Raw genomic sequence first — 24,847 nt, forward strand, 5'->3', positions numbered from 1 at the left:
AGATAGCAGCTTCCAAATACTGTAGACTTGGGCTTATTATCATGTCAGCAGGATATTAATTTCCATTGTGCAAGATTAACTTTTCACATCTTAACCTGGAATAGGACTGCAATAATTTGAGAGAAATCGAATTCAAACTTAGTTCTCTCATTGACAAACATGAGAACAAGTCACACTTGCTCTGCTTGAGCATGAAAGATAGGATATCAAAAACAAATCCTCTCAAAAGGGAAAGGGAGGCCTCTGAACAGGAACAAGTGTATTTGTTGTCATTGGGGTTTACATAATGTCCGTTGTGCACAGATGGTGCATCATTTTCTGTTCAGGCTTCATTTTGTGTTCATTTCCCAATGATTCTACATGTTAAATCCAGGATATCTGCAGATTCAATTAAGTTGAATTTAAGACCTTATTAATGCTACTCGGAATGCAATTTAAATACAAATTTTAAAGGCCTGCGTGCTCCATACACCTGCTAATATTCCCCTCTAGAAATGAGCCCATGTTGGCAAAAAAGTAGTATTTTTAGGGCTAGCTCTTTCACCAAAGGCTTTAGCCTACATGGCTCATATTATCAGGCAGGTGTGCCATTTTAGCCATGAGTATTTGTCCTGTAGCCTAAGGAATTTAGTAGCATAGTGGCTATGCTATAGATTGCTGAAGTATGGGGTTGCCCATCTGCATTTGTTTAGGCTACCCCAATGGGCTAATTATTAGCTAGATTTCAAACTAAATGTTCAGAATTTTGGCTTCGATACCAATACCAGCTTAATGCTCACTCAATAGAGTTGGGCTGACATAAAAATGCCTTAAAGTCAAATGTACACTGGGTGTGCAGGCTTTTGATTCAGCACTGCTCAAACAACAGAGTCAGCTTAACAAGGTCCTGTTGAGCAGTGAATTTGTAGAATCTGGTGCTAGAGTTGGGCTGAAATAAATGTCTACTCACCCAGTAGCTCTCCTGGAGGTATTATGATATAACATTTGAACATTAGCCTACAACCAGAAAGTTTAATAAAATAATTCCCTCATTCATTAAATCAGTTATCAAATAGTTTATACTTCAAAGCAAGGTAGCTAAGCAGGAGGGCTCTAGACTGACTTTTTCAATTGCCAAGTAAGACACGAAAGAAGTAAGCTATTTCATCTAACATGTTCAGGGAATGCATAATGGATATTTTGATGTGCAACATGTCAAAATAGGATCCAGAATAATCAGATATCTTTTGAGAGATGAATTTGCCTGCATGTTTTGTGCATATTGGCCTAGGCTATATGCTACATAATTTATCACCTGAGGAAATGGGAACTCGAAAAACATTAGCTAGATTGCTAACTCTAAATATTATATGGTTTCTAGATAGCAATGCAATTGATCGAACAGTACATTTGATGTTCTACAAAAACTTTCCATTGGTAGACCTATATAGGCTACTTGATTCCTATTCACCACAAATGGCGCTCTCCACTCCATTCTGCCGGCACATAATCTCAATTACATACTATGCTTGTAAAGTGGTGTTATTTCCTCTATATTGACAGTTGAGAAATAATTGGTATACTCATAAAGCAGAGACGTTCCTCTTTTTTAACAGTAAGTTGTTTTAAAAACTGTCTTTCCTGCAATTAGCCTACATTTTGAAATGTTGCTCAACTGTCAGTACCCTTGCGCCTATCAGAATGGATCTCTTCCTTTACTCCGTATGCAAAGAGTGGAGCGGGAGTGAGAGCCAGCAACGAAACAAGGAAACTGCAGATACTTTCATTGTGGGAAGCAGGTGAATGCACATTACTGTTGACCAAATAACGGTTTTAGAACCAAAAAATCTGCAGGCATGTTGTGTAGCCGAATCACAGAAAATTGCTTTGTTAAGAGGGAAATGACAGTGTCAGCAATTTTCAGTTTAGCGTCCCAACTCTAGTCTTGGTGTCTATCAAATTCTAAAGGCTACCTTGTTCTCTCCTCTGGCAACGGACCGACGCGCACTGGCACACGCAGAGGCGCACACGTGGATAGCTCTCTAACATCTTGAAAGTGCGCCTTGAGTATTATGACGTTCAAAAGTTTTTTTTGCCGTGGTGGCAACAATTAAGTAGCTGCACAATATAACGGAAACACTAGTCACTTCCTTCACATTTTTTAAGACCTTTGAAAACAGATAAATGAATTTAAGACTACGAACCTCCGGACACCCTGTGAATTGCCACCGTTCTTTGACAACCAGCAGGTTGTGTGCACAGCCAACATTTGTGTTGGTCTATCTTTTAAACACTGTCTTGTTCAGTTTTAGGTGTCATACTCTGGCTGTTCCTCTATGAACACAGAAGGTATGTTGCTGCTTACCCTGCTGGCCAGACAGGACACGTCCAGACAGGAGACCCCCAGGGCTATCAGACAATGCCACACCTGTGGACACACACAAAGAGGGTAAGAGGTCAGAAGAGGGTCATTGTACTCCCTATAATAGTTTACAATGAATCTTTCCAAACCCTGCATTCAGTATTCAGCATTGAAAAGTAATCACCTCATTCTGGTGTTAATATACAGTGTTGTGTGCTAATCTAGCCCAGTCCATGGTGTTATAATGACTGCTATAGTAACTCACCAGGTAGCCCACAAAGCATAGGTATGCTATACAAAGAAAGCCTGCCAGCACATAGAGAGCCACACTGCTTAGGCTGGTCACATAGACCACCACAAAGTGCATGTTGATGGCACAGACCACCAGGATGACCACCCCTCCGCCTATCTTCCACACCCTGAGGAGCACAGGCACAGCTGAGATGGTAAGTTGGCACAATGATAAATTGTCACCGTCATCACATGTATGAAATCATTTCTCTATCAGTGCAAATACAGAAAATCTAACTGCATCCAAAATGGCACCCTTATTTCCTACAGGCCCTGTTCAAAAGTAGTATATTATGTAGGGAATACTGCTGAGCGATGAACCAAAATTTCAGGGGGGGGTTCGGTTATTAAACAGCTCATTGACAGACGTCGGTTCAATTAGTTTCTCTAGAGAAATCAAGTAATTCACAAGATAAATTAAGTCAAGAACTATGTTGGACGCTGGGCTCATTGGAAGTTGTAGTTTTCATTAGGCAAATATTCAACCTAGCTCAATGCAGAAACTTGGTAATTAACTATAATGAATGGCCATAATCCATTGCGCCTGTTCTTTCCGGCCACAGAAAGAGGCGGATACACACAGACCATAGGAGACCGCATGAAAGAGGAATGACAACACAACGAAGAGAGGGACAGACAGTTCGTGAGGTAGCTCTACCTGATTGATAGTTTAGCTACTACTATCCTACCTAAATAGGATGACTTGTTCAATGGGAAGCACAGAAATAACAGATGGTTGTCTGGCTGGCTGCTACTGCTTGAGCAGAGATGAGATGGAGTCTCGTGTGGCTCAGTTGGTAGCATGGCGAGTGCAACACAAGGGTTGTGGGATCGATTCCCACGGGGACCAGTACAAAAAAAACCTAGCTTTCATTACTGTAAGTCACTCTTGATAAGAGCATCTGCTAAAATAACTAAAATGTTCCACTACAAGTCCATGGTGTTTGCCTACAAAACAAAAAGAGGAACTGCCCCTTCCTACCGTCAGGCTATGCTCAAACCCTTCATCTCAACCCGAGCACTCCGTTCTACCATCTCTGGTCTCTTGGCCCTCCCACCGATAATGGGAGGGCAGCCCCCACTCTGCCCAATCTCTTCTCTGTCCTGGCACCCCAATGTTGGAACCAGCTTCCCCCTGAAACTAGGACAGCAGAGTCCCTGCTCATCTTCCAAAAGCACCTGAAACCATAACTCTTCAAATAATATCTTAAATAATCTCCTCAACTACTATGCCTGTAATATGTGGTTGTCCCACCTAGCTATCTTAAGATGAATCCACTCACTAACTGTAAGTTGCTCTGGATAGGAGTGTCTGCTAAATGACTCAACATGTAAATGTAAAATGAGATGATTTAAAAGGAATTAAATTATAAAGTCATCAAATAAAAACTAAGTAATATACACAACTGAAATATTGTATTAAAGTAAGTAATGTGAATACATTTTGGTTGAGAAGCAGTAACAGGCATTCACTACCATCATGGGGCTCTTATTGTTTTATTCTGTGTTGTTACAGAATTCAACCCACTGTCAGTGGCAGGAAAAAGGCAGGTGATGGCTGAGGGAAGCTCTAAAATAATTTTAATGTCATTAACTGTTTAAAATAATACTGATTATTTTTTAATAACTGAACCAACCTCAAAAAGCACTAATCGCTCAGCACAAGTAGAAAAGTAGGTTGTTTGAGACGCATCCCTGTCATCACGTCTATGAATTAATTGGTCTATCGGTGAAAACACAGAACCAATCGAAGTCATATAATAATAATTTGGTGGGTGCTTATATTTTTCCTATTTTATGTACGTATGAATTATACGTATCTGTGAATCGGAAATGTGTTTGTTTTTTTGCATATCACAACTCCCCTCAGAGTCAGGGTCAGCCATTATCAAAGGCAACCCTGGAGCAATTAAGGTTAGGTGCCTTGCTCAAGGGCATATCGGCAGATTTTTCACCTTGTCGGCTCGGGGATTAGAACAAGCGGTTACTGGCCCAACACTCTAACCCCTACCTGGCAGGAGACCTGCCGCCCATCTCTGGGGTAGAGTGTTATGATGACTCACAGTCCATTAGCGAAGTCATTCATGATGGATGTCAGACTGGTGAAGGTCAGGATGGGGATCAGAGCAAACGGCAGCTATAGAACAAGGAAAGGCAGAAAGAACAGTTAAAACTGACTGCATTCAGTCCCCTTCTATACCTTTGAATACAAGCATCAGCATAACACCCAAAAAGACTCCCAGCCAGCCCTGATTAGCTGCACTGGGAGGACAGCAGAACCCAGTCTCCAAGGTGTTCCCTCTCTAACCTGCATGTCCCCAGACCCAGCCTCTACTCTCTCTGACCTGCCCCCTTGTCTCCTCTCTCTGACCTGCATGTCCCCAGCCCTCATGTCTCCTCTCTGTCAAGCCTCCCTGTCTCCTCTCTCCCTTTGTCCTCCATGTCCCTAGACCTCCCACTCGCTCCGACCTGCATGCTCTGCAGCACGTTGAGGAAGTCGTTCATGCCCGTCAGGTGCTGCACGTCCTGGAAGATGGCCACCAGCAGGGTGGGGAAGATGGCGATGGAGCGGGTGAGAAGAACCCGTGCAAAACGGGACCAACGCAGATTCAAGAAACCCTGAGGCAGGGGCAAAGAGAGAGAGAAAACTAACAGTCAACACACCCACACAAAACCCATCATCTCACACACACACACACACACACACTAATGGTTAACAATACAATTTGCAAACTCTCTCAAACACACAGAAACACAGTCAATGAGTATATCAGCACGTTCTCACCTCCATGACAAACTGGCCAGAGTAAGTGCCAGTCATGGTGGAGCTCTGTCCGGCAGCAAGGATCCCGATGGCCCAGATGTAGAGGGCTACAGGGCCAAAGAAACAACCCAGCACCACCCCCTGTACAGTCAGAGAGAGAGACAGATACATACAGAAAGACAGTCCCCTTTATGGTTATGCATCTTATCAAGACCTAAATAAATGTTATTTCATGACAAATTTATTGACAGATCCTGTCATTTCCTATCACAGGAGGCCATGTAGACTGTTGTTAATCCATTAAAGACGTACCCCCTTGTAGATGTCCACCTGTAGCCTGCTGTTGTCCAGGGGGAAGAGGTCTGTGTGTGGACTGTCTGATGCATTGCACATTGCATTCTGTGACACACAGAGAAGAGCAGCAGCACATCACAAACAAAGGACGTCACTGATTTAGAGGTGCCATACTGGCCATGCTATATTACTATTTATAAACTGGGTGGTTTGAGCTCTGAATGCTGATTGGCTTATAGCCGTGGTATATCAGACCGTATACCACAAGTATGACAAAAGTTATTTTTACTCTTCTAATTAGGTTGGTAACCAGTTTATAATAGTAATAAGGCACATCGGAGGTTTGTAATATATGGCCAATATACCACGACTAAGGGCTGTGTCCAGCCACTCCGTGTTGCGTCGTGCATAAGAACAGTCCTTAACCGTGGTATATTGGCCATATACCACTCCTCCTCGGGCCTTATTGCTTAAATAAAACATCTGTAAAGGAGTGTTACATTCTGAGACATAAGATGACATGCTGGGTCTGGTTAGTCATTATACCCACCACTTCAATGTTGGTTTTCTCGTAGAAGGCCTCGGCAAACACTGCTACAACGAAGACGTTGATGAGGAAGGAGATGAAGAGAGCGATAGTCGACTCGATGAAGTAGTATTTGTTGGCCTCCTTCACCTCCTTCTTGTTCCCACGATCTATTGACCGAGACTAGACAATAAAATATAATTCATATTAATTAAAATATGAATATTTAAAATATATATAATATATATATATTTTGAATATAGGATTACATGGACTCTCCGCAACTATATTCAATGTGCGGGACAAAATTGAGCCTAAGATTAAGAAGTTAGAGCTCTTCTCTGTCTGCATTAACAAGAACACACAGGTCTTTCGATCATTGATTTTTTGTGTGTGCAAATGAACAAGCTTATGGACAATGTCAAATGTGATATAGCGAAGCACCTGAGTAAGCTGGGTGTGCAATTACGCAGGTACCTTCCCGAAACGGACGACACAAACAACTGGATTCATTATCCCTTTCATGCCCTGCCTCCTGTCCACTTACCGATATCTGAACAAGAAAGCCTCATCGAAATTGCAACAAGCGGTTCTGTGAAAATGTAATTTAATCAGAAGCCACTGCCAGATTTCAGGATTGAGCTGAGCTCAGAGTATCCTGCCTTGGCAAATCATGCTGTTATAACACCGATGCCCTTTGCAACCACGTACCTATGTGAGAGTGGATTCTCAGCCCTCACTAGAATGAAAACTAAATACAGGCACAGGCTCTGTGTGGAAAATGATTTAAGACTGAGACTCTTTCCAATACAACCCAACATTGCAGAGTTATGTGCATCCTTTCAAGCACACCCTTCTCATTATGCTGAAGTGAGTTATTCACAATTTTCAATGAACAAATAAGGTTTTAAATGTAAGATGGCTAAATAAATAGCAAAATAATTGAATATTATTATTTGTGCCCTGGTCCTATAAGAGCTCTTTGTCACTTCCCACGAGCCGGTTGTGACAAACTCACACTCATTCTTATGTTTAATTAATGTATCGTATAGTGTGTGTGGCAGGCTTACAATGATGGCAAAAAACAACATCTGAGTGTCCGCTGACCCTGGTGATAGAGGGGATACACAGCTCGAGGTTGAATGTTTGAACGGGTACGGGACTATAAAAAGTTTGGGAACCACTGGTCCAGCATATTTTGGAGTCTCATTCATTACGCAAGTGAAGACAGTTTGCATGGTTCTACGTTGGCTCGAAATATCCCTAGCAAATTTATATGGATCTGTTGTTGTCTGCTTGATTTACAGAAGCATCTTGTTAGATTTAACAGAGAACTCATCAAGGTAATGAGTTCATATGAGTCTGCTGTGTGCAATTGTGTAGTGATGGGTTTGGATTTCTGAGCTTTAACTATTATTAATCATTAGATCTAATAGAGACATGAGGGGTGCAATAGCTGAGGGTTTACACCATGAGTTGTCTGTAGGAGGAAGGGTTATGGTGGGTGGGAGGGGCTGAATGCAGGGGAAACGGTCACACATGGCAGTACTGATAAGGGGAGAGAGCCGTGGATGAGGGTGTCGAGGTCAGGTCAGGTTAAGGGAAGAGGAACCGTTTATTTCCCATATCACTTAGTTTCCTACCTAGTAATAAAGCAATGTTTAGCGAGAAGGAGGAGACTCCACCCAAAGTGGGGTACATATACCACCACTATTGTAACCATGTCTTTGTCGATTCACCTGTTTGATCCTTTGGGAAGAATACATTTGGTTTAAGCTTTCATAGTGTCCTTCGAGTTCTTACACTGATAATTAGAACCTAACAGTAGGATAGACCTGGGGTTCCCAAACTTTATCACTTGGGGCCCCCCTTCCAGCATTGGGCAACATCCTGCACCCCCGCTGAGCACGAGTCATGCCTATTTATATGGGTAAATGCACTGTTCATAACACAAACTCTTCACAACCCACTTGTTGGTGGAGAGAATTTTTCAGGTTAAAGCTCATTTCATGCAATTCTACACATTTTGTCATGGGGTGCAAAAAAAAATCTGCAATTTTAAATAAAGTTTTCTTGCAATTCAATACATGTTGCCATGTCTAATGTGTCACTAAAAGTTACAAAAAAATTGCACCAATATCTATGGTCTAAAAAAACATTAGCTGACATGGGCCAGTTAATCTGAACATTTCTGACAAGTTATAAATAGCTCTCCAAGGTCTGCAATGACTGACATGATAAGAGGAACTGATTCCAATTTCAAAATTATACCTTGTGCATTCTACTACTACAACTTTCAAGAGTAAGTTTAAAGCCGGACTGAGTTCCTTTAACCTCTTAGATGTTGATTTCCACAGACAGAGTTCCTTTAACCCTGCGCACAGTTTGGGATCCACTGGGATGGAATATTGCGCAAAACCAAACCCTGTTCCTATGATTTATTCTGGATATAATGACAAATTATACTGAACAAATATGTAAACATTCTTCCACTGCAAATCTACCATTCCAGTGTTTTACTTGCTATATTGTATTTACTTCGCCACCATGGCCTTTTTTTGTTGCCTTTACCTCCCTTCTCACCTCACTTGCTCACATTGTATATTGACAAATTTTTCTACTGTATTATTGACTGTATGTTTGTTTTACTCCATGTGTAACTCTGTGTTGTTGTATGTGTTGAACTGCTTTGCTTTATCTTGGCCAATTAGCAAGTGAGGACTTGTTCTCAACTTGCCTACCTGGTTAAATAAAAGGTGAAATAAAAATAAATTGCAACAATTTCAAAAGGTTTTTATTGAGTTACATTTCATACAAGGAAATAAATCCATTAGAACCTAATCTATGGATGTCACATGACTGGGAATAGAAATAAGCATCGGTTGGTCACGGATACCTTAAAAAAAAAGGTCCCCACAAATAGCCTCAGGATATTGTCACGTTATATCTGTGCATTCAAATTGCCATCAATAAAATGCAATTATGTTTGTTGTCCGTAGCTTATGCCTGCCCATACCATAAACCCACCACCACCTTGGGGCACTCAGTTCACAGTGTTGACATCAGTAAACCGCTCGTCCAAACGATGCCATACATGTGGTCTGCGGGTGTGAGGCCTGTTGGACGTACCGACAAATTCTCCCAAAATGACGTTGGAGGCGGCTTATGGTAGAGAAATTAACATTAAATGATCTGGCAACAGCTCTGGTGGACATTCCTGCAGTCAGCATGCCAATTACAAGCTCCCTCAAAACCTGAGACATCTGCACATTTTAGAATGGCCTTTGATTGTCCCCAGCACAAGGTGCACCTGTGCAATGATCATGCTGTTTAAATCAGATTCTTGATATGCCACACCTGTAAGGTGGATGGATTACTTTTGGCAAAGTAGAAATGCATATGCATAATGTGCATATGGAACATTTCTGGGATCATTTATTTCAGTTCATGAAACATGGGACCAAAACTTTACAAAACTCTACCATTTGAATATCAATGCATTGGCAAGGCCTACAAAATGCATTATTCTTAAAGTGATAATGGCCTACTTTTTCTGACACTTTTAGCATGTTTTTTTTTTTTGGGGGGGGGGTTCTGTATTAGGCCCTATATAACATTGAGGTCCTTGAACATTACAATTAAGTATTTTAAAAGGTCCATGAAAGTCCTTGAATTTGACTTATCAATGTCTGTATGAACCTTGCTTAAAGGATGTATAGTCCTAGGCCTATGTTGTTGTATAGCTGGAGTTCTGGGCCAATTTGCATATATTCATTCCTCTAAGTACATATGTGGAACTGCATGAAAATCTTTTTTATTTACGTTTCAAAGCATTTCAAATGTTGATCCCAATGTCACACATTGGCCCCATTATTTATAGAAAGACCCTTATGTAAGCCTATGTATGTCTCTCTTTCGGAGGCATTGGGTTAAAAGCGGAAGTCAAATTTCGGTTGGCCCTTGTTTGGTCTTAAGTCATAGTGAAGGTCTGATTCCTTGTACTATGTCCTAATTACTTATTTGACTAAAATGTAATGTCACAGTAAAGGCATTTTGCTCCCCAGTACGTTGTCAGTGAAAGTCTTACACTATGGGCCGTACGCACCCTCTGTTGCGCCTTGCGGTCGGATGCCACAGTTGCCATACCAAGCGGTGATGCAGCCAGTCAAGATGCTCTCAATGGTTCAGCTGTATAACGGAGGATCTGAGGGTTCATACTATGTCAAAGCAGGTCTTTGACTACCCTGCACCATGTCATAATGCAAGAGACCTACCTTGACGAGAGCTGAGTGCAGGTAGATGTTGTGGGGCATGATGACGGCTCCTACGATGCCCACAGCCTGCTCCATCTGGGCAGGACCACAGCCCTCACAGTACGGCAGAAACATCCCCTTCAGCAGCTCCCCCTGGTCCGGACGCACCATCACATACTACAGGCACATACAAGAAAAGACAGTCAGATACACATACGCAGAAACAAAAACCTACCCAATTCTATCAAAGCTACGGTATATATTATCAAACCTGCTGCCAGGTCTACAGGAGAAGTTGGAAAGTGTTAATGATCAATACAGAGAAAAACTTGTTCTTACCTCATACCCAAAGCTTACAGCCATGATTGTGATGAGAAACCCAAAGAAGGCTTCAAGTTTTCTCAGGCCTAAAAAACAAAAGTTGAAAATCACATTGAAACACACCAGTACCCAAGGACCATTAAATCACATACACATCTTGGTGTGCGTCAAAGAAACACTCACCATATTTATCTAGAAAGAGGAACACAAAGGTGTCAATGATGGTGATGAGGACACCTCCCCAAAGTGGAATCCTGGTAGATGGCAAACAACAATGTTAGTTTGAGCCCAATAAATTGACCTCTAGAGCGGCCATTTTATGCCTATGTCTACATCCCAAAAGTCACTGCATGTCTGCATCTCCACTTTTGACCAGAGGCACCCTATTCCCTATATTGTGCACTACTTTTGAACAAAGGTTATACAGTGCATTCATTATACAGTGCATTCAGACCCTTTGACTTTTTCCATGTTTTTTTGTTATGGGGCGGCAGGGTACAAATCTGTCGTTCTGCCCCTGAACAGGCAGTTAACCCACTGTTCCTAGGCTGTCATTGTAAATAAGAATTTGTTCTTAACTGACTTGCCTAGTTAAATAAAGGTTAAAATAAAAAAATAATAAATAAAAAAATGTTATAGCCTTATTCTAAAATGGGTTAAATCGTCCCCCCCCCATCAATCTACACACAATACCCCATAATGACAAAGCAAAAACTGTTTTTTAGATTTTTTTTTACAAATGCATTAAAAATCTAAAACTGAAATATAACATTTACTTAAGTATTCAGACCCTTTACTCAGTACTTTTTTGAAGAACCTTTGGCAGCGATTACAGCCTCGAGTCTTCTTGGGTATGACGCTACAAGCCTGGAACATTTGGGGAGTTTCTCCCATTCGTCTCTGCAGATCCTCTCAAGCGCTGTCAGGTTTGATGGTGAGCATAGCTGCACAGCTATTTTCAGGTCTCTCCAGAGATGTTCGATCGGGTTCAAGTCCGGGCTCTGGCTGGGCCACTCAAGAACATTCAGAGACTTCTTCTGAAGCAACTCCTGCATTGTCTTGGCTGTGTGCTTAGGGTTGTTGACCTGTTGGAAGGTGAACCTTCACCCCAGTTGGAGGTGCTGAGCGCTCTGGAGAAGGTTTTTTATCAAAGATCTCTCTGTACTTTACTCCGTTCACCTTTCCCTCGATCCTGACTAGTCCTCCAAACGTGATGCTTGGTATTCAGGCTAAAGAGTTCATTATTGGTTTCATCAATATTGTTAATCATGGTCAGAGTCCTTTAGGTCTCTTTTGGCAAACTCCATGCGGGGTGTCATGTGCCTTATACTGAGGAGTGAATTCCGTCTGACCACTACCATAAAGGTCTGACTGGTGGTGCTGCAGAGATGGTCGTCCTTCTGGAAGGTTCACCCATCTCCACAGAGGAACTCTGGAGCTTTGTCAGAGTGACCAGCGGGTTCTTGGTCACCTCCCTGACCACCCCATTATTGCTCAGTTTGGCCGGGCGGCCAGCTCTAGGAAGAGTCTTGTTGGTTCCAAACTTCTTCCATGTAAGAATGATGTTGGCCACTGTGTTCTTGGGTACCTTCAATGCTGCAGACATTTGTTGGTACCCTTCCCCAGATCTGTGCCTCGACACAATCCTGTCTTATATAGACAGATGTCTGCCTTTCCAAATCATGTTCAATCAATTTAATTTACCACAGGTGGACTGCAATCAAATTGTATAAACATTTCAAGGATGATCAATGGAAACAGGATGCACCCGAGCTCAATTTTGAGGTATTTCTGTTTCTTATAAATGTGCAAAAATATCTAAAAACCTGTTTTGGCTTTGTCATTATGGGGTATTGTGTGTAGATTGATGATTTTATTAATCCATTTCAGAATAAGGCTGTAACATAACAAATTGTGGAAAAAGTCAAGGGGTCTGAATACTTTCCGAATGCACTGACAAAGGGAAACCCAGACGCGAGCTGTCCAGTGACGCGAGCCTACCAGACAAGTTAAATACCAACTATGCGCACTTCGAAGCTAGCAACACTCAACTATACATGCACCATCTGTTACGGACGACTGTGTGATCACGCTCTCTGTAGCCGATGTGAATAAGACCTTTAAACAGGTTAACATTCTCAAGGCCACAGGGCCAGACGCATCACCAGGACGCGTACTCAGAGCATGCACTGACCAGCTGGTGTCTTCACTGACATTTTCAACATCTCCCTGACCCAGTCTGTAAGACCTACATGTTTCAAGCAGACCACCATAGTCCCTGTGCCCAAGAATACCAAGGTAGCCTGTCTAAATGGCTATTGCCCCGTAGCACTCACATCTGTAGCCATGAAATGATTTGAAAGGCTGGTCATAACTCACATCAACATCATCCCAGACACCCTGGACCCACTCCAATTCGCATACCACTCCAACAGATAACACAATCTCTATTGCACTCCACACTGCCCTTTCACACCTGGATAAAAGGAATACCTATGTGAGAATGCTGTTCATTGACTACAACTCAGTATTCAACACCATTGTGCCCTTCAAGCTCATCACTAAGCTAAGGACCCTGGGATTAAACACCTCCCTCTGCAACTGGATCCTGGACTTCTTGATGGGCCGCCCCCAGGTGGTGAGGGTAGGCAACAACATATCTGCCACGCTGACCCTCAACACAGGGGCCCCTTAGGGGTGAGTGCTTAGTCCCCTCCTGTACTCCCTGTTCACCGATGACTGCATGGCGCACAACTCAAACACAATCATTAAGTTTGCCGATGACAACGGTGGTAGGCCTGATCACCGACAACGAGACAGCCTCAGGGAGGTCGTCAGAGACCTGGCAGTGTGGTGCCAGGACAAAAACCTCTCCCTCAACGTCAGCAAGACAGAGGCGCTGATTGTGGACTACAGGAAACGGAGGGCCGAGCACGCCCCCATCCACTGGGCTGTTGTGAGCAGGTCGAGAGCTTCAAGTTTGTTGGTGTCCACACCACTAAGGAACTATCATGGCCCACAAACATCAACACGATAGTGAAGAGGGCATAACAACACTTCTTCCCCCTCAGGAGGCTGAAAGGATTTGGCATGGGCCCTGAAATCCTCAAAAGGTTCTACAGCTGCACCATTGAGAGTATCTTGACTGGCTGCATCACCGCTCAGTATGGCAACTGTTTGGCATCTGACCGCAAGACGCTACAGAGGGTAGTGCGTATGGCCCAGTATATCACTGGGGCCGAGCTCCCTGCCATCCAGGACCTCTAGACCAAGCGGTGTCAGAGGAAGGCCCTAAAAATGGTCTAATACTCCTACCACCCAAGTCAGACTGTTCTCTCTGCTACCGCATGGCAAGTTGTACCGATGCACCAGGTCTGGAACAGGACCCTGAACAGCTTCTACCCCCCAAGCTAGAAGACTGCTAAATAGTTCAAATGCTAACTAATAGCTACCCAAAATATAGGCATTGACCCTTTTTGCACTAATCTCTTTTGACTCATCACATACGCTGCCGTTACTGTTTATTATCTATCCCGTTGACTAGTCACTTTATCCCTACCTATACATATCTACCTCAATTACCTCGTACCCCTGCATATCGACCCAGTACTGGTACCTTGTGTATATAGCAAACTCCTTGTGTTATTATTTTTCTATTTCTTCTACTATTTATATGTTTGTCTCTACATTGTTGGGAAGGTCCCGTAAGTTAGCATTTCACTGTTCGTCCACACGTATTTACGAAGCTTGTGACAAATAAAATTTGATTCTTAGTGTAGTAAATTGTAGTCTAGTTGGGCACTGGCTGGTGGTACTGTAGCTACCTGCCAACAGAGAGGAGGTTGAAGGCAATGGCACAGCCAATGACCTCCTGCATGTCTGAGCCAATGATGGCCAGCTCCACCATCAGCCACAGGATAATACGAGGAACCTGGGAGTGAGGAGGGAATGGAGGTGTGAATAACAAGACTGGATATAACACACACAGCAACCACATTAAATTACATTAAACAAAACCAAACCCTTTTATATGGTGTTATCCCAGAGTGTGTATGAAGAACTGGAGTGTGTGTGTGTAAGGCAAGGGAGGGATACTCACAGTAGGGTACTGGCGATTGCAGACCTCTGCTAGGTGCATCCCTGTGACAACCCCCAGGCGTGCAGCCAACCTCTGCAAGAGGAGGCCGATGATGGTGGCCCCTAACAATACCCACAGGAGCTGAAAGAGGGAGAACGGTACAGTGGTAATGAAGCATGGGATTAAATGAGTCAATGAAAGAGATAACTAAGAGCAAAAAGACCAGAGGGAACAGGGTATGCTGATTATATAAATGAATGGAATAAAGTACAACTTCACTGTCAAACAGAGATAGAACTTTGCAGATTAAATCATTTTTTGCCATAGTTTTTGAGCATAGTACCCCTGCCGCTAGAGAGTGAAGGTCACCCGTGGCTGATGTTGTGTCTGTGTTCACCTTAAAGCCAGCTTTAGCTCCAGACTGTAGATCAGACTCGATGTTCCCTGGGTCCAGATAGGCGATGCTCATCAAGAAACCAGGTCCCGTAAAGGCCCAGAGTTTACGGAAACTGAACATCTGAACGAGAGAATCACAAATAGCACAGTTAACGCCTGAAAATAAATCTTAGCATGAAGTATTATCTGTCATTGAAGTTAGGATGATTCATAATTTCTAAACTATTCTATAGTCAAAGCAACTTTGTGTATATCACTTTATACAGGTCATAAACTTAATGTAATAGGCTCTGAGGCCCTGTGATGTCACAGACTGAGGTAATAATAATCTCTATGATGTCAGACAGAGGTAACAATAATCCCTGTGATGTCAGACAAATAATAATCCCTGTGATGTCATAGGCTCTATTACTCAATAATCATTGTGATGTCATACCTGGTGAGGTTATAATAACTCTTGTGATTCCATAGGCTCGATGACTCAATAACTTTGAGGTCAGAGTCCATATGCGGTCATGAAAGCCCTTTGATGCCATAGGTTCTGAGTTAATGCCGCATTCAAAACATCTCAAACTTTCGACTTGGAAATAGAGCTCACCTTTATATTTCCAAGTCAAATGTTCGAGTTTCCTACTTGGAAAGTATCAGAATCAACCAACAGAAAGCTCTACGCAAAACAATAGATGCACACTTTTAACTCTGAGGTTCTGAATTGTCTTGAAAGAACCATAGTATTCCTTGTGATGTCATAGAACCTCGGGGTCATAGGCTCTGTGTAAATAATCCCTGTGAGGTCATAAGCCATGTAATGGCCTCAGTACCTGGGTGACATCCTCTGGGATTGGCACCTTCTCCTCAAAATATGTAGAGAAGGGCTCGTCGTCCGGGGCCCCAGACACTGTTGATGGCGGAGAGATGGAGCTGTGCTGGTCCTGGGTGGTCTGGATAACCCCATTCTCCTGTGGAGGCTCCTCTGAAGAAAGGAGAGGGGGGAAGAGGCAAAAAGTTCCCTCAACAATTTCAACAAAAGCATCATGTTGCCTATACTTCATTCTGTTGACATGAAAACAACAATTGTGAGCATATGACCTTAAACAATATGAAGAGATTCTATTCTACCCCCACTATTCCCATGACAAGCCATCTGTTCTATACAGCACCAGATGAAAGCAGACCTTCATTGGCAACCTTGCCACAGTCAACAGATTGAAAGCTCTACTTTCATTCTCCACAATCACTTCTGTCATTAACGTCATAAATGCCTAGAAGGCAGCATTTGCCATTTTCAACAAGAAAGTGCCACATATAGCCCGGTACATCAAAGTCATGTGTAAAGAGTGTGTCCACAGGAAGGACCCACAAACCTGTTTTGACACAATTTTAAACACTTCAGGTTAAAAAGTAAAAGTAGATGTAATGTCAACAATAGGTTAACGCAAGGCTACTAAGGACACCTTTTTCTCTTAAGACATTTTTGTCTACATAAATAGGCTATATCTTGGCCTAATTATACATCTAGAAAGTAAACAAAGAATAGTACTTCAATGCTATATATGCATTTCCTTAAAAGTTAAAATATTAACAGACTGATCAAATGACTGTTCACGACACGTGATATGAATAAATATAGTGTCCACAACTAAAGAATCTAAAGAATCATTGTGGAATCTGAAAAGACACATATCCCGAAAGCTTGATAGTGTACTACATGCATATGCTAACAGAAAGGAACGAGGTTGGTAGCTAGCTAAGTGAGTCATTGTAGCAAACCATTTATAAATGAAAAATCGGATCGCTACCCTATGGGACTCCCAATCACGGCCGGTTGTGATACAGCCTGGAATCAGACCAGGGTCGGTAGTGACGCCTCTAGCACTGAGATGCAGTGCCTTAGACCGCTGCGCTACTCGGGAGCCCATTTAATTCGAAGTCATAGCCTATATGCGCAATTTATAGACTATAATGATTTAATACAACAAAATGTTGCTTAAATGCTGAGTGCTTAATGTTACCACCAGCCTAGTGTCGCACCAACAAATGATTCACAATTAATTTCTTGTAGGCTATAGCCTTGAAATAACTGAAATAGGCTAATATTATAGTCTAAATAATTCATTTTTTTAGGCTACCTGTCTGGCTACTGACCTAGTGTTTATATGCTGTTTAATACGACATGTAGCCTATTTGAAATTATGAGCTCCTCTTAGTCACCTTTCCATGTTGCTTAACAAAATACTCATCATTCAAATCATATGGTTTGGTTTCAATACTTCAAAACCAAATGGCAGGTCTAGGTAGTCAAAAATAGATGGGTGCAACCTCTTAACTCCACTCACATACTCTATGCCAGGACAACAATCAGCAAGACAAAAGAGCTGATTGTGGACTACAGGAAACAGAGGGCTGAGCACACCCCCCATAGTGCTTCAAGTTTCTCGGTGTCCACATCACTAACGAACTACATGGTCTAAACACACCAACACAGTCGTGAACAGGGCACGTCAATGCCTCTTTCCCCTCAGGTGGCTTAAAAGACTTGGCATGGGTCGTCAGATCCTCAAAGTTTTATAGCTGCACCACTGACAGCATCTTGACTGGCTGCATCACGGCTTGGTATGGCAACTGCTTGGCATCAGAGTGCAAGGTGCTACAGGTGGTAGTGCGTACGGCCCAGTACATCGCTGGGGCCGAGCTGCCTGCCATCCAGGACCTCTAGACCAGGCGGTGTAAGAGGAAGGCCCTAAAAATGGTCTAATACTCCTGCCACTCACTGTTCTCTCTGCTACCGCATGGCAAGTTGTACCGATGCACCAGGTCTGGAACCAACAGGACCCTTTACAGCTTCTACCCACAAGCCATAAGACTGCTAAATAGTTAATAGCTTTTATTCCTAGTTTACTCCTTTTACTGAGTAGTTGCTGCCGTCTGGCCACTCTACCATAAAGGCCTGATTGGTGGAGTGCTGTAGAGATGGTTGTACTTCTGGAATGTTTTCCCATCTCCACAGAGGAACTCCGGAGCTCTGTCAAAGTGACCATCGGGTTCTTGGTCACCTCCCTGACCAAGGCCCTTCTCACCCGACTGCTCAGTTTGGCCAGGTGGCCAACTCTAGGAAGCGTCTTGGTGGTTCCAAACGTCTTCCACTTAAGAATGATGGAGGCCACTGTGTTCTTGGGGACCTTCAAAGCTGCATACATTTGTTGATACCCTTCCCCAGACACGATCCTGTCTCGGAGCTCTAAGGACAATTCCTTCAACTTCATGGCTTGGTTTTTGCTCTAACATGCACTGTCAACCGTGGGACCTTATATAGACAGGTGTGTGCCTTTCCAAATCATGTCCAATCAACTCAATTTACCACACACGTGTACTCCACAGGTGTGATTACTACCTCTGAGGGTTTAGAGCTTGAGGTAGTTTAGAGCTTGACGGTACACTTTCCTTCTCTCAGCACATATCAAAGCTGCAGGCTAAGGTTAAAGCTAGACTTTATTTCCTCTATCGCAATCGCTACTCTTTCACCCCAGCTGCCAAACACACCCCGATTCAGATGCCCATCCAACCCATGCTAGATTATGGAGACGTCATTTATAGATCGGCAGGTAAGGGTGCTCTCTAGCAGCTAGATGTTCTTTATCATTCGGCCATCAGATTTGCCACCAATGCCCCTTATAGGACACATTACTGCGCTCTATACTCTTCTATAAACTGGTCATCTCTGTATACCCATCACAAGACCCACTGGTTGTTGCTTATTTATAAAACCTTAGGCCTCGCTCCTCCCTATCTGAGGTATATACTGCAGCCCTCATCCTCCACATGTTCTGTTCTGCCAGTCACATTCTGTTAAAGGTCCCCAAAGCACACACATCCCTGGGTCGCTCACCTTTTCAGTTCGCTGCAGCTAGTGACTGGAACGAGCTGCAACAAATGCTCAAACTGGACAGTTTTGACTCAATCATGGACACTCTTACTGACAGTTGTGTCTGCTTTGCGTGATGTATTGTCTCCTCTACCGTCTTGCACTTTGTGCTGTTGTCAGTTCCCAACAATGTTTGTGCTGCTACCATGTTGTGCTGCTGCCATGTTGTGTTGCTACCATGCTGTGTTAGCACACATGGCATGTTGTTTTAGGTCCCTCTTTATGTAGTGTTGTCTCTCTTGTCGTCATGTGTGTTTTGTCCTGTATTTTTATTTAATTTATTTTTAATCCCAGCCCCCATTCCCGCAGGAGGCCTTTTGCCTTTTGGTAGGCCGTCATTGTAAATAAGAACTTGTTCTTAACGGACTTGCCTAGTTAAATTAAAAAGTTAAATAAAAATAAAATACTCCAATCAAGTTGTAGAAACATCTCAAGGATGATCAATGGAAACATGATGGACCTGAACTCAATTTCGAGTCTTTGCTATATGCAAAGGGTCTGAATACTTCCGAAGGCACTGTATATAGCAAAGTTATCGTTACTAATTGTGTATTTATTATTACTTGTCTTACTTTACTATTATTTATCTTCTCTTCCTCTCTGCATTGTTGAGACGGGCTCGTAAGTACGCATTTCCCTGCTAGTCAACAACTGTTGTTACGACGCATCTGACAAATAAAATTGGATTTGATTTGAAAAGCGGTCTCACGTTAATTTAGCATTAATTAACATAAACCTATTTAGCATCTCCTGGCTTTCACGCACAGCATACAAGCCACTGATGCAGACCTTTGGAAAAACTACATCACAATAAATCCATTATTTATTTTAGACAGGTCTAAAGAAACATGATATGAAGAAAATGTTGTCTATTTCAGAAGAACATAATAGCATACTCTGAGTTGTCCTTATGTTAGGGCCTGATCTGGCTATGCCATAAGGCTGTGGGCTACAGAAGATAATTTAGCAGACAAGATTTCTTAGAATTCTGTGGCATTATTTTATAGTATTCTGAATACAATTAAACATCGCTGAATAAAATAAATATATTTCCTCCAAAAGTTCGAGAGGGAAGTCGCACATGCAGCTATTCTGCATTGAGCGGTTAACAAAGAAACAGGTAGTCTTATATGCTTAGAGTTATTTATGTACATTTATTTGTGCTACATATGTTGGGCTATATGTTTTGATTTTTAACACATTCTAAGGCTACATGATGCGACTAATGATGGTTTGAAAAAAGTTGCATGAAAGGCATGAGCTTTGCTTTGTGTTTTTTTTGCGCAGGCTGTACACAGTTCATCAGTCTCTCATTCACAATTTGACAAGCACTTGATAATGCCTCAAATTTCCCGGCTGCATCCCCTTTGTGTGGCTGTAATTCCTCCCCAAAAAATCCATGCCTTTTGCAGCCAGTGGCCATTGCGACCTTAGGCTGAATATAATAATTATAATTTCATTCTCCCAGATGCATTCCGAAGCACCTCTCATTGTCTGGTGATCGGGTCTTTCTCACAGGCTACAAGTGAAGACAGACACATCAGGGACCCAACTGTGCGCATCCTTATCCAAATCTGAGACGCATATTAAAGATATTGGAAGAACTGTCCTTTACTTCTCGTCAGCCAACAAGATGAGTAGGTTTAACAAACAGCAAAAGCAGTAGCCTATGTCAATCTACTATCCCCCATAGTATAAAAGTTTACATATTCTATTCGGTGCTAGAAATAAATATCCAAACATAGTCTGGGACAGTTGTGGGATGCGATGGATCCCAAATTAAATCAAATCAAATTTTATTTGTCACATACACATGGTTAGCAGATGTTAATGCGAGTGTAGCGAAATGCTTGTGCTTCTAGTTCCGACAATGCAGTAATAACGAGCAAGTAATCTAACTAACAATTCCAAAAAAAACTACTGTCATACACAGTGTAAGGGGATAAAGAATATGTACATAAGGATATATGAATGAGTGATGGTACAGAGCAGCATAGGCTAGATACAGTAGATGATATCGAGTACAGTATATACATATGAGATAAGTATGTAAACCAAGTGGCATAGTTAAAGTGGCTAGTGATACATGTATTACATAAGGATGCAGTCGATGATATAGAGTACAGTATCAACGTATGCATATGAGATGAACAATGTAGGGTAAGTAACATTATATAAGGTAGCATTGTTTAAAGTGGCTAGTGATATATTTACATCATTTCCCATCGATTCCCATGATTAAAGTGGCTGGAGTAGAGTCAGTGTCATTGACAGTGTGTTGGCAGTAGCCACTCAATGTTAGTGGTGGCTGTTTAACAGTCTGATGGCCTTGAGATAGAAGCTGTTTTTCAGTCTCTCGGTCCCAGCTTTGATGCACCTGTACTGACCTCGCCTTCTGGATGGCAGCGGGGTGAACAGGCAGTGGCTCGGGTGGTTGATGTCCTTGATGATCTTTATGGCCTTCCTGTAGCATCGGGTGGTGTAGGTGTCCTGGAGGGCAGGTAGTTTGCCCCGGTGATGCGTTGTGCAGACCTCACTACCCTCTGGAGAGCCTTACGGTTGAGGGCGGTGCAGTTGCCATACCAGGCGGTGATACAGCCCGCCAGGATGCTCTCGATTGTGCATCTGTAGAAGTTTGTGAGTGCTTTTGGTGACAAGCCGAATTTCTTCAGCCTCCTGAGGTTGAAGAGGCGCTGCTGCGCCTTCCTCACGATGCTGTCTGTGTGAGTGGACCAATTCAGTTTGTCTGTGATGTGTATGCCGAGGAACTTAAAACTTGCTACCCTCTCCACTACTGTTCCATCGATGTGGATGGGGGGTGTTCCCTCTGCTGTTTCCTGAAGTCCACAATCATCTCCTTAGTTTTGTTGACGTTGAGTGTGAGGTTATTTTCCTGACACCACACTCCGAGGGCCCTCACCTCCTCCCTGTAGGCCGTCTCGTCGTTGTTGGTAATCAAGCCTACCACTGTTGTGTCGTCCGCAAACTTGATGATTGAGTTGGAGGCGTGCATGGCCACGCAGTCGTGGGTGAACAGGGAGTACAGGAGAGGGCTCAGAACGCACCCTTGTGGGGCCCCAGTGTTGAGGATCAGCGGGGAGGAGATGTTGTTGCCTACCCTCACCACCTGGGGGCGGCCCGTCAGGAAGTCCAGTACCCAGTTGCACAGGGCGGGGTCGAGACCCAGGGTCTCGAGCTTGATGACGAGCTTGGAGGGTACTATGGTGTTGAATGCCGAGCTGTAGTCGATGAACAGCATTCTCACATAGGTAGAATGCTGTTCATCGACTACAGCTCGGCATTCAACACCATAGTACCCTCCAAGCTCGTTTAATTAATACAACGACTAGGATTTTTTTAAACAGTTTTAAGCAATGAGGTTTACGCAACAGATGAGAACGTTTAGCTTAAAATGTTGAGAAACTATTTGACTAATTCTTCACATTATTAGCGCAGAAATGCGTACACGGCAGTAGGCTATATGCGCATTTGTTCCATTAGCAGGAAAACACCATTCTCAAGTGACCATAAATTTGGCCACTTTAGTTGTGATACAAACCTTATAGGCCTAAGGGCTAGGCTACATGAGGTGTGCGACAATGATTTTAAAAAGTTGCAAATGCATGGCTGTTTCTTGCCTTAAGCTGGGCATCACTCACAATTGATCATATATAATTCACAAGTTTTCAGCTAATATTGCCACCAATTAGACTTTTTGATTTATCTTGTCTTGACATATATTATTTAGTATATGTGAAATTTGTTTTGATTTAGAATAGACGATTATCATGCACCAGGTCTCGAAAACAGGGGCAGAAAAAAAAAGTAATTTACTGTAGGCATTTAAATAGCGAATGCAGGACACTCTCCCCGCGGTTCATTTTCATTTTCATGTCAGAGTGATTAGAGGGACAATAGAGTGCTGAGTGTTTGTTTGGTAGGCTACTAATGACCATCAGCAGCATCAGAGCTTGGACAATCCGAATTACCTTGACTAAACGGTCAAGTGGAATTTGACTGCAGTCATGACTCGTGACCGCCGGTGTGGCGGTATTATAGACACCTAAACAGCCCTAGTAACAGCACATCATTATGAAAGTATAGTAAATCCTTGATGTGTCCTCACACTATAACAGCACCGAAGTGTACTGAGTCTGATACAAGGACAAGTACTCCACTCAGGTTGGAGTGTTCATTGTGCTTCTTTCTGTTTGCTCAACTCCCACGGACTCTCTGGTGTCTAAGTCCAATCCTCTTTCTAACCTGAACTTCGGTTCCGTAGGCTATTTGTAGCCTACCTCACTGAATGTCTCAAGAACTTCCAATGTCAATATGAGTCAGAATGGCAAAGACTGTCTTACAACCCCTTCAATCCGTGGAAGCTTGGTCACAACCTCCTGATTTTTATTATTGCCAAATCGTCACCCGAAATGACAAAAATTGTGAAATTGAGAACCATTAACTTACCAACATGGAGGCATGGATGGGCTTTAGTGATGAGAACAATTGTTTGCAGACTCATAATGGCTGTCTCCTATTACTTGCAAATTGAGCATTTGGCCCATCAATACCGGGGTGGCAGGTAGCCTAGTGGTTAGAGTGTTGGGCCAGTAACTGAAAGGTTGCTGGATCGAATCCCCGAGTTGACAAGGTAAAAATCTGTCGTTCTTCCCCTGAACAAGGCAGTTTACCCACTGTTCCCCGATTGGCCATCATTGTAAATAAAAATTTGTTCTTAACTGACTTGCCTAATTAAATACAGGTTAAATAAATAAAAAAATACAGAAACGTCTCATTACCGAATCATTTTTAGGTCTGTTTCAGCAATGAGAACCTTAATTTCAGTCATGCTATTTCTAATGTATACTCAATATGTGTTGGTAACTTTATTTACCAGGACCACTGCTTACACCTATCGTATCTATTTTTTTGTAAAACATAATTCATTTGATTAAGTAAGGGTTGTCAAGAAATATGGGTGTATAAACTAGAGGTCGACCGATTATGATTTTTCAATGCCGATACCGATTATTGGAGGGCCCAAAAAAAAGCCGATACAGATTAAATCGGCAGATTTAAAAAAAAAAAAATGTATTTGTAATAATGACAACAATACTGAATGAACACTTATTTTAACTTAATATAATACATCAATAAAATCCATTTAGCCTCAAATAAAATGAAACATGTTCAATTTGGTTAACGTTTAAGTTCCTTGCTCAGAACATGAGAACATATGAAAGGTGGTGGTTCTTTTTAACAGGAGTCTTCAATATTCCCAGGAAAGAAGTTTTAGGTTGTAGTTATTATAGGACAATTTCTCTCTATACAATTTGTATTTCATATACCTTTGACTATTGGATGTTCTTATAGGCACTTTAGTATTGCCAGTGTAACAGTATAGCTTCCGTCCCTCTCCTCGCCCCTACCTGGGCTCGAACCAGGAACACATCGACAACAGCCACCCTCGAAGCAGCGTTACCCATCGCAGAGCAAAGCAAGGCAAGGGGAACAACCACTCCAAGTCTCAGAGCGAGTGACGTTTGAAACGCTATTTGCACGCACGAAAGTGCTGTTTGAATGAATGCTTACGAGCCTGCTGGTGCCTACCATTGCTCAGTCAGACTGCTCTATCAAATCAGACTTAGTTATAACATAATA

The 24,847-nt window shown here is 42.6% G+C and overlaps 1 protein-coding gene and 1 long non-coding RNA gene across 6 annotated transcripts in view; one reads left to right on the forward strand and one right to left on the reverse strand.

Annotated features, from left to right (window-relative positions):
• Positions 1-24,847, reverse strand: part of LOC112216120 (natural resistance-associated macrophage protein 2) — a 42,638-nt gene that overhangs the window by 3,917 nt on the left and 13,874 nt on the right. For 3 of the 5 annotated variants that reach the window (XM_024375848.2, XM_024375864.2, XM_024375857.2), the window contains exons 3-16: positions 16,086-16,237; positions 15,266-15,385; positions 14,890-15,009; positions 14,615-14,721; positions 10,974-11,044; positions 10,809-10,876; positions 10,491-10,646; positions 6,241-6,399; positions 5,709-5,795; positions 5,418-5,537; positions 5,102-5,251; positions 4,696-4,769; positions 2,607-2,760; positions 2,345-2,407 (exon numbers count right to left, since the gene is read on the reverse strand). In XM_024375848.2, coding sequence (XP_024231616.1) covers positions 2,345-2,407; positions 2,607-2,760; positions 4,696-4,769; positions 5,102-5,251; positions 5,418-5,537; positions 5,709-5,795; positions 6,241-6,399; positions 10,491-10,646; positions 10,809-10,876; positions 10,974-11,044; positions 14,615-14,721; positions 14,890-15,009; positions 15,266-15,385; positions 16,086-16,237 — 1,601 coding nt within the window. Of the gene's footprint in view, positions 1-2,344; positions 2,408-2,606; positions 2,761-4,643; positions 4,770-5,101; positions 5,252-5,417; positions 5,538-5,708; positions 5,796-6,240; positions 6,400-10,490; positions 10,647-10,808; positions 10,877-10,973; positions 11,045-14,614; positions 14,722-14,889; positions 15,010-15,265; positions 15,386-16,085; positions 16,238-24,847 lie in introns of those variants that run through there. The other 2 variants (XM_024375873.2, XM_024375883.2) reach the window with 2 other exon arrangements.
• On the forward strand, positions 2,674-5,725 carry LOC121839387. The gene is made up of 2 exons (XR_006078921.1): positions 2,674-2,787; positions 5,083-5,725. It is a non-coding gene; the product is annotated as an uncharacterized LOC121839387 (long non-coding RNA).

This window comes from Oncorhynchus tshawytscha, linkage group LG02, assembly GCF_018296145.1.
Source record: "Oncorhynchus tshawytscha isolate Ot180627B linkage group LG02, Otsh_v2.0, whole genome shotgun sequence".
In the NCBI taxonomy this organism is placed as follows: domain Eukaryota; kingdom Metazoa; phylum Chordata; class Actinopteri; order Salmoniformes; family Salmonidae; genus Oncorhynchus; species Oncorhynchus tshawytscha.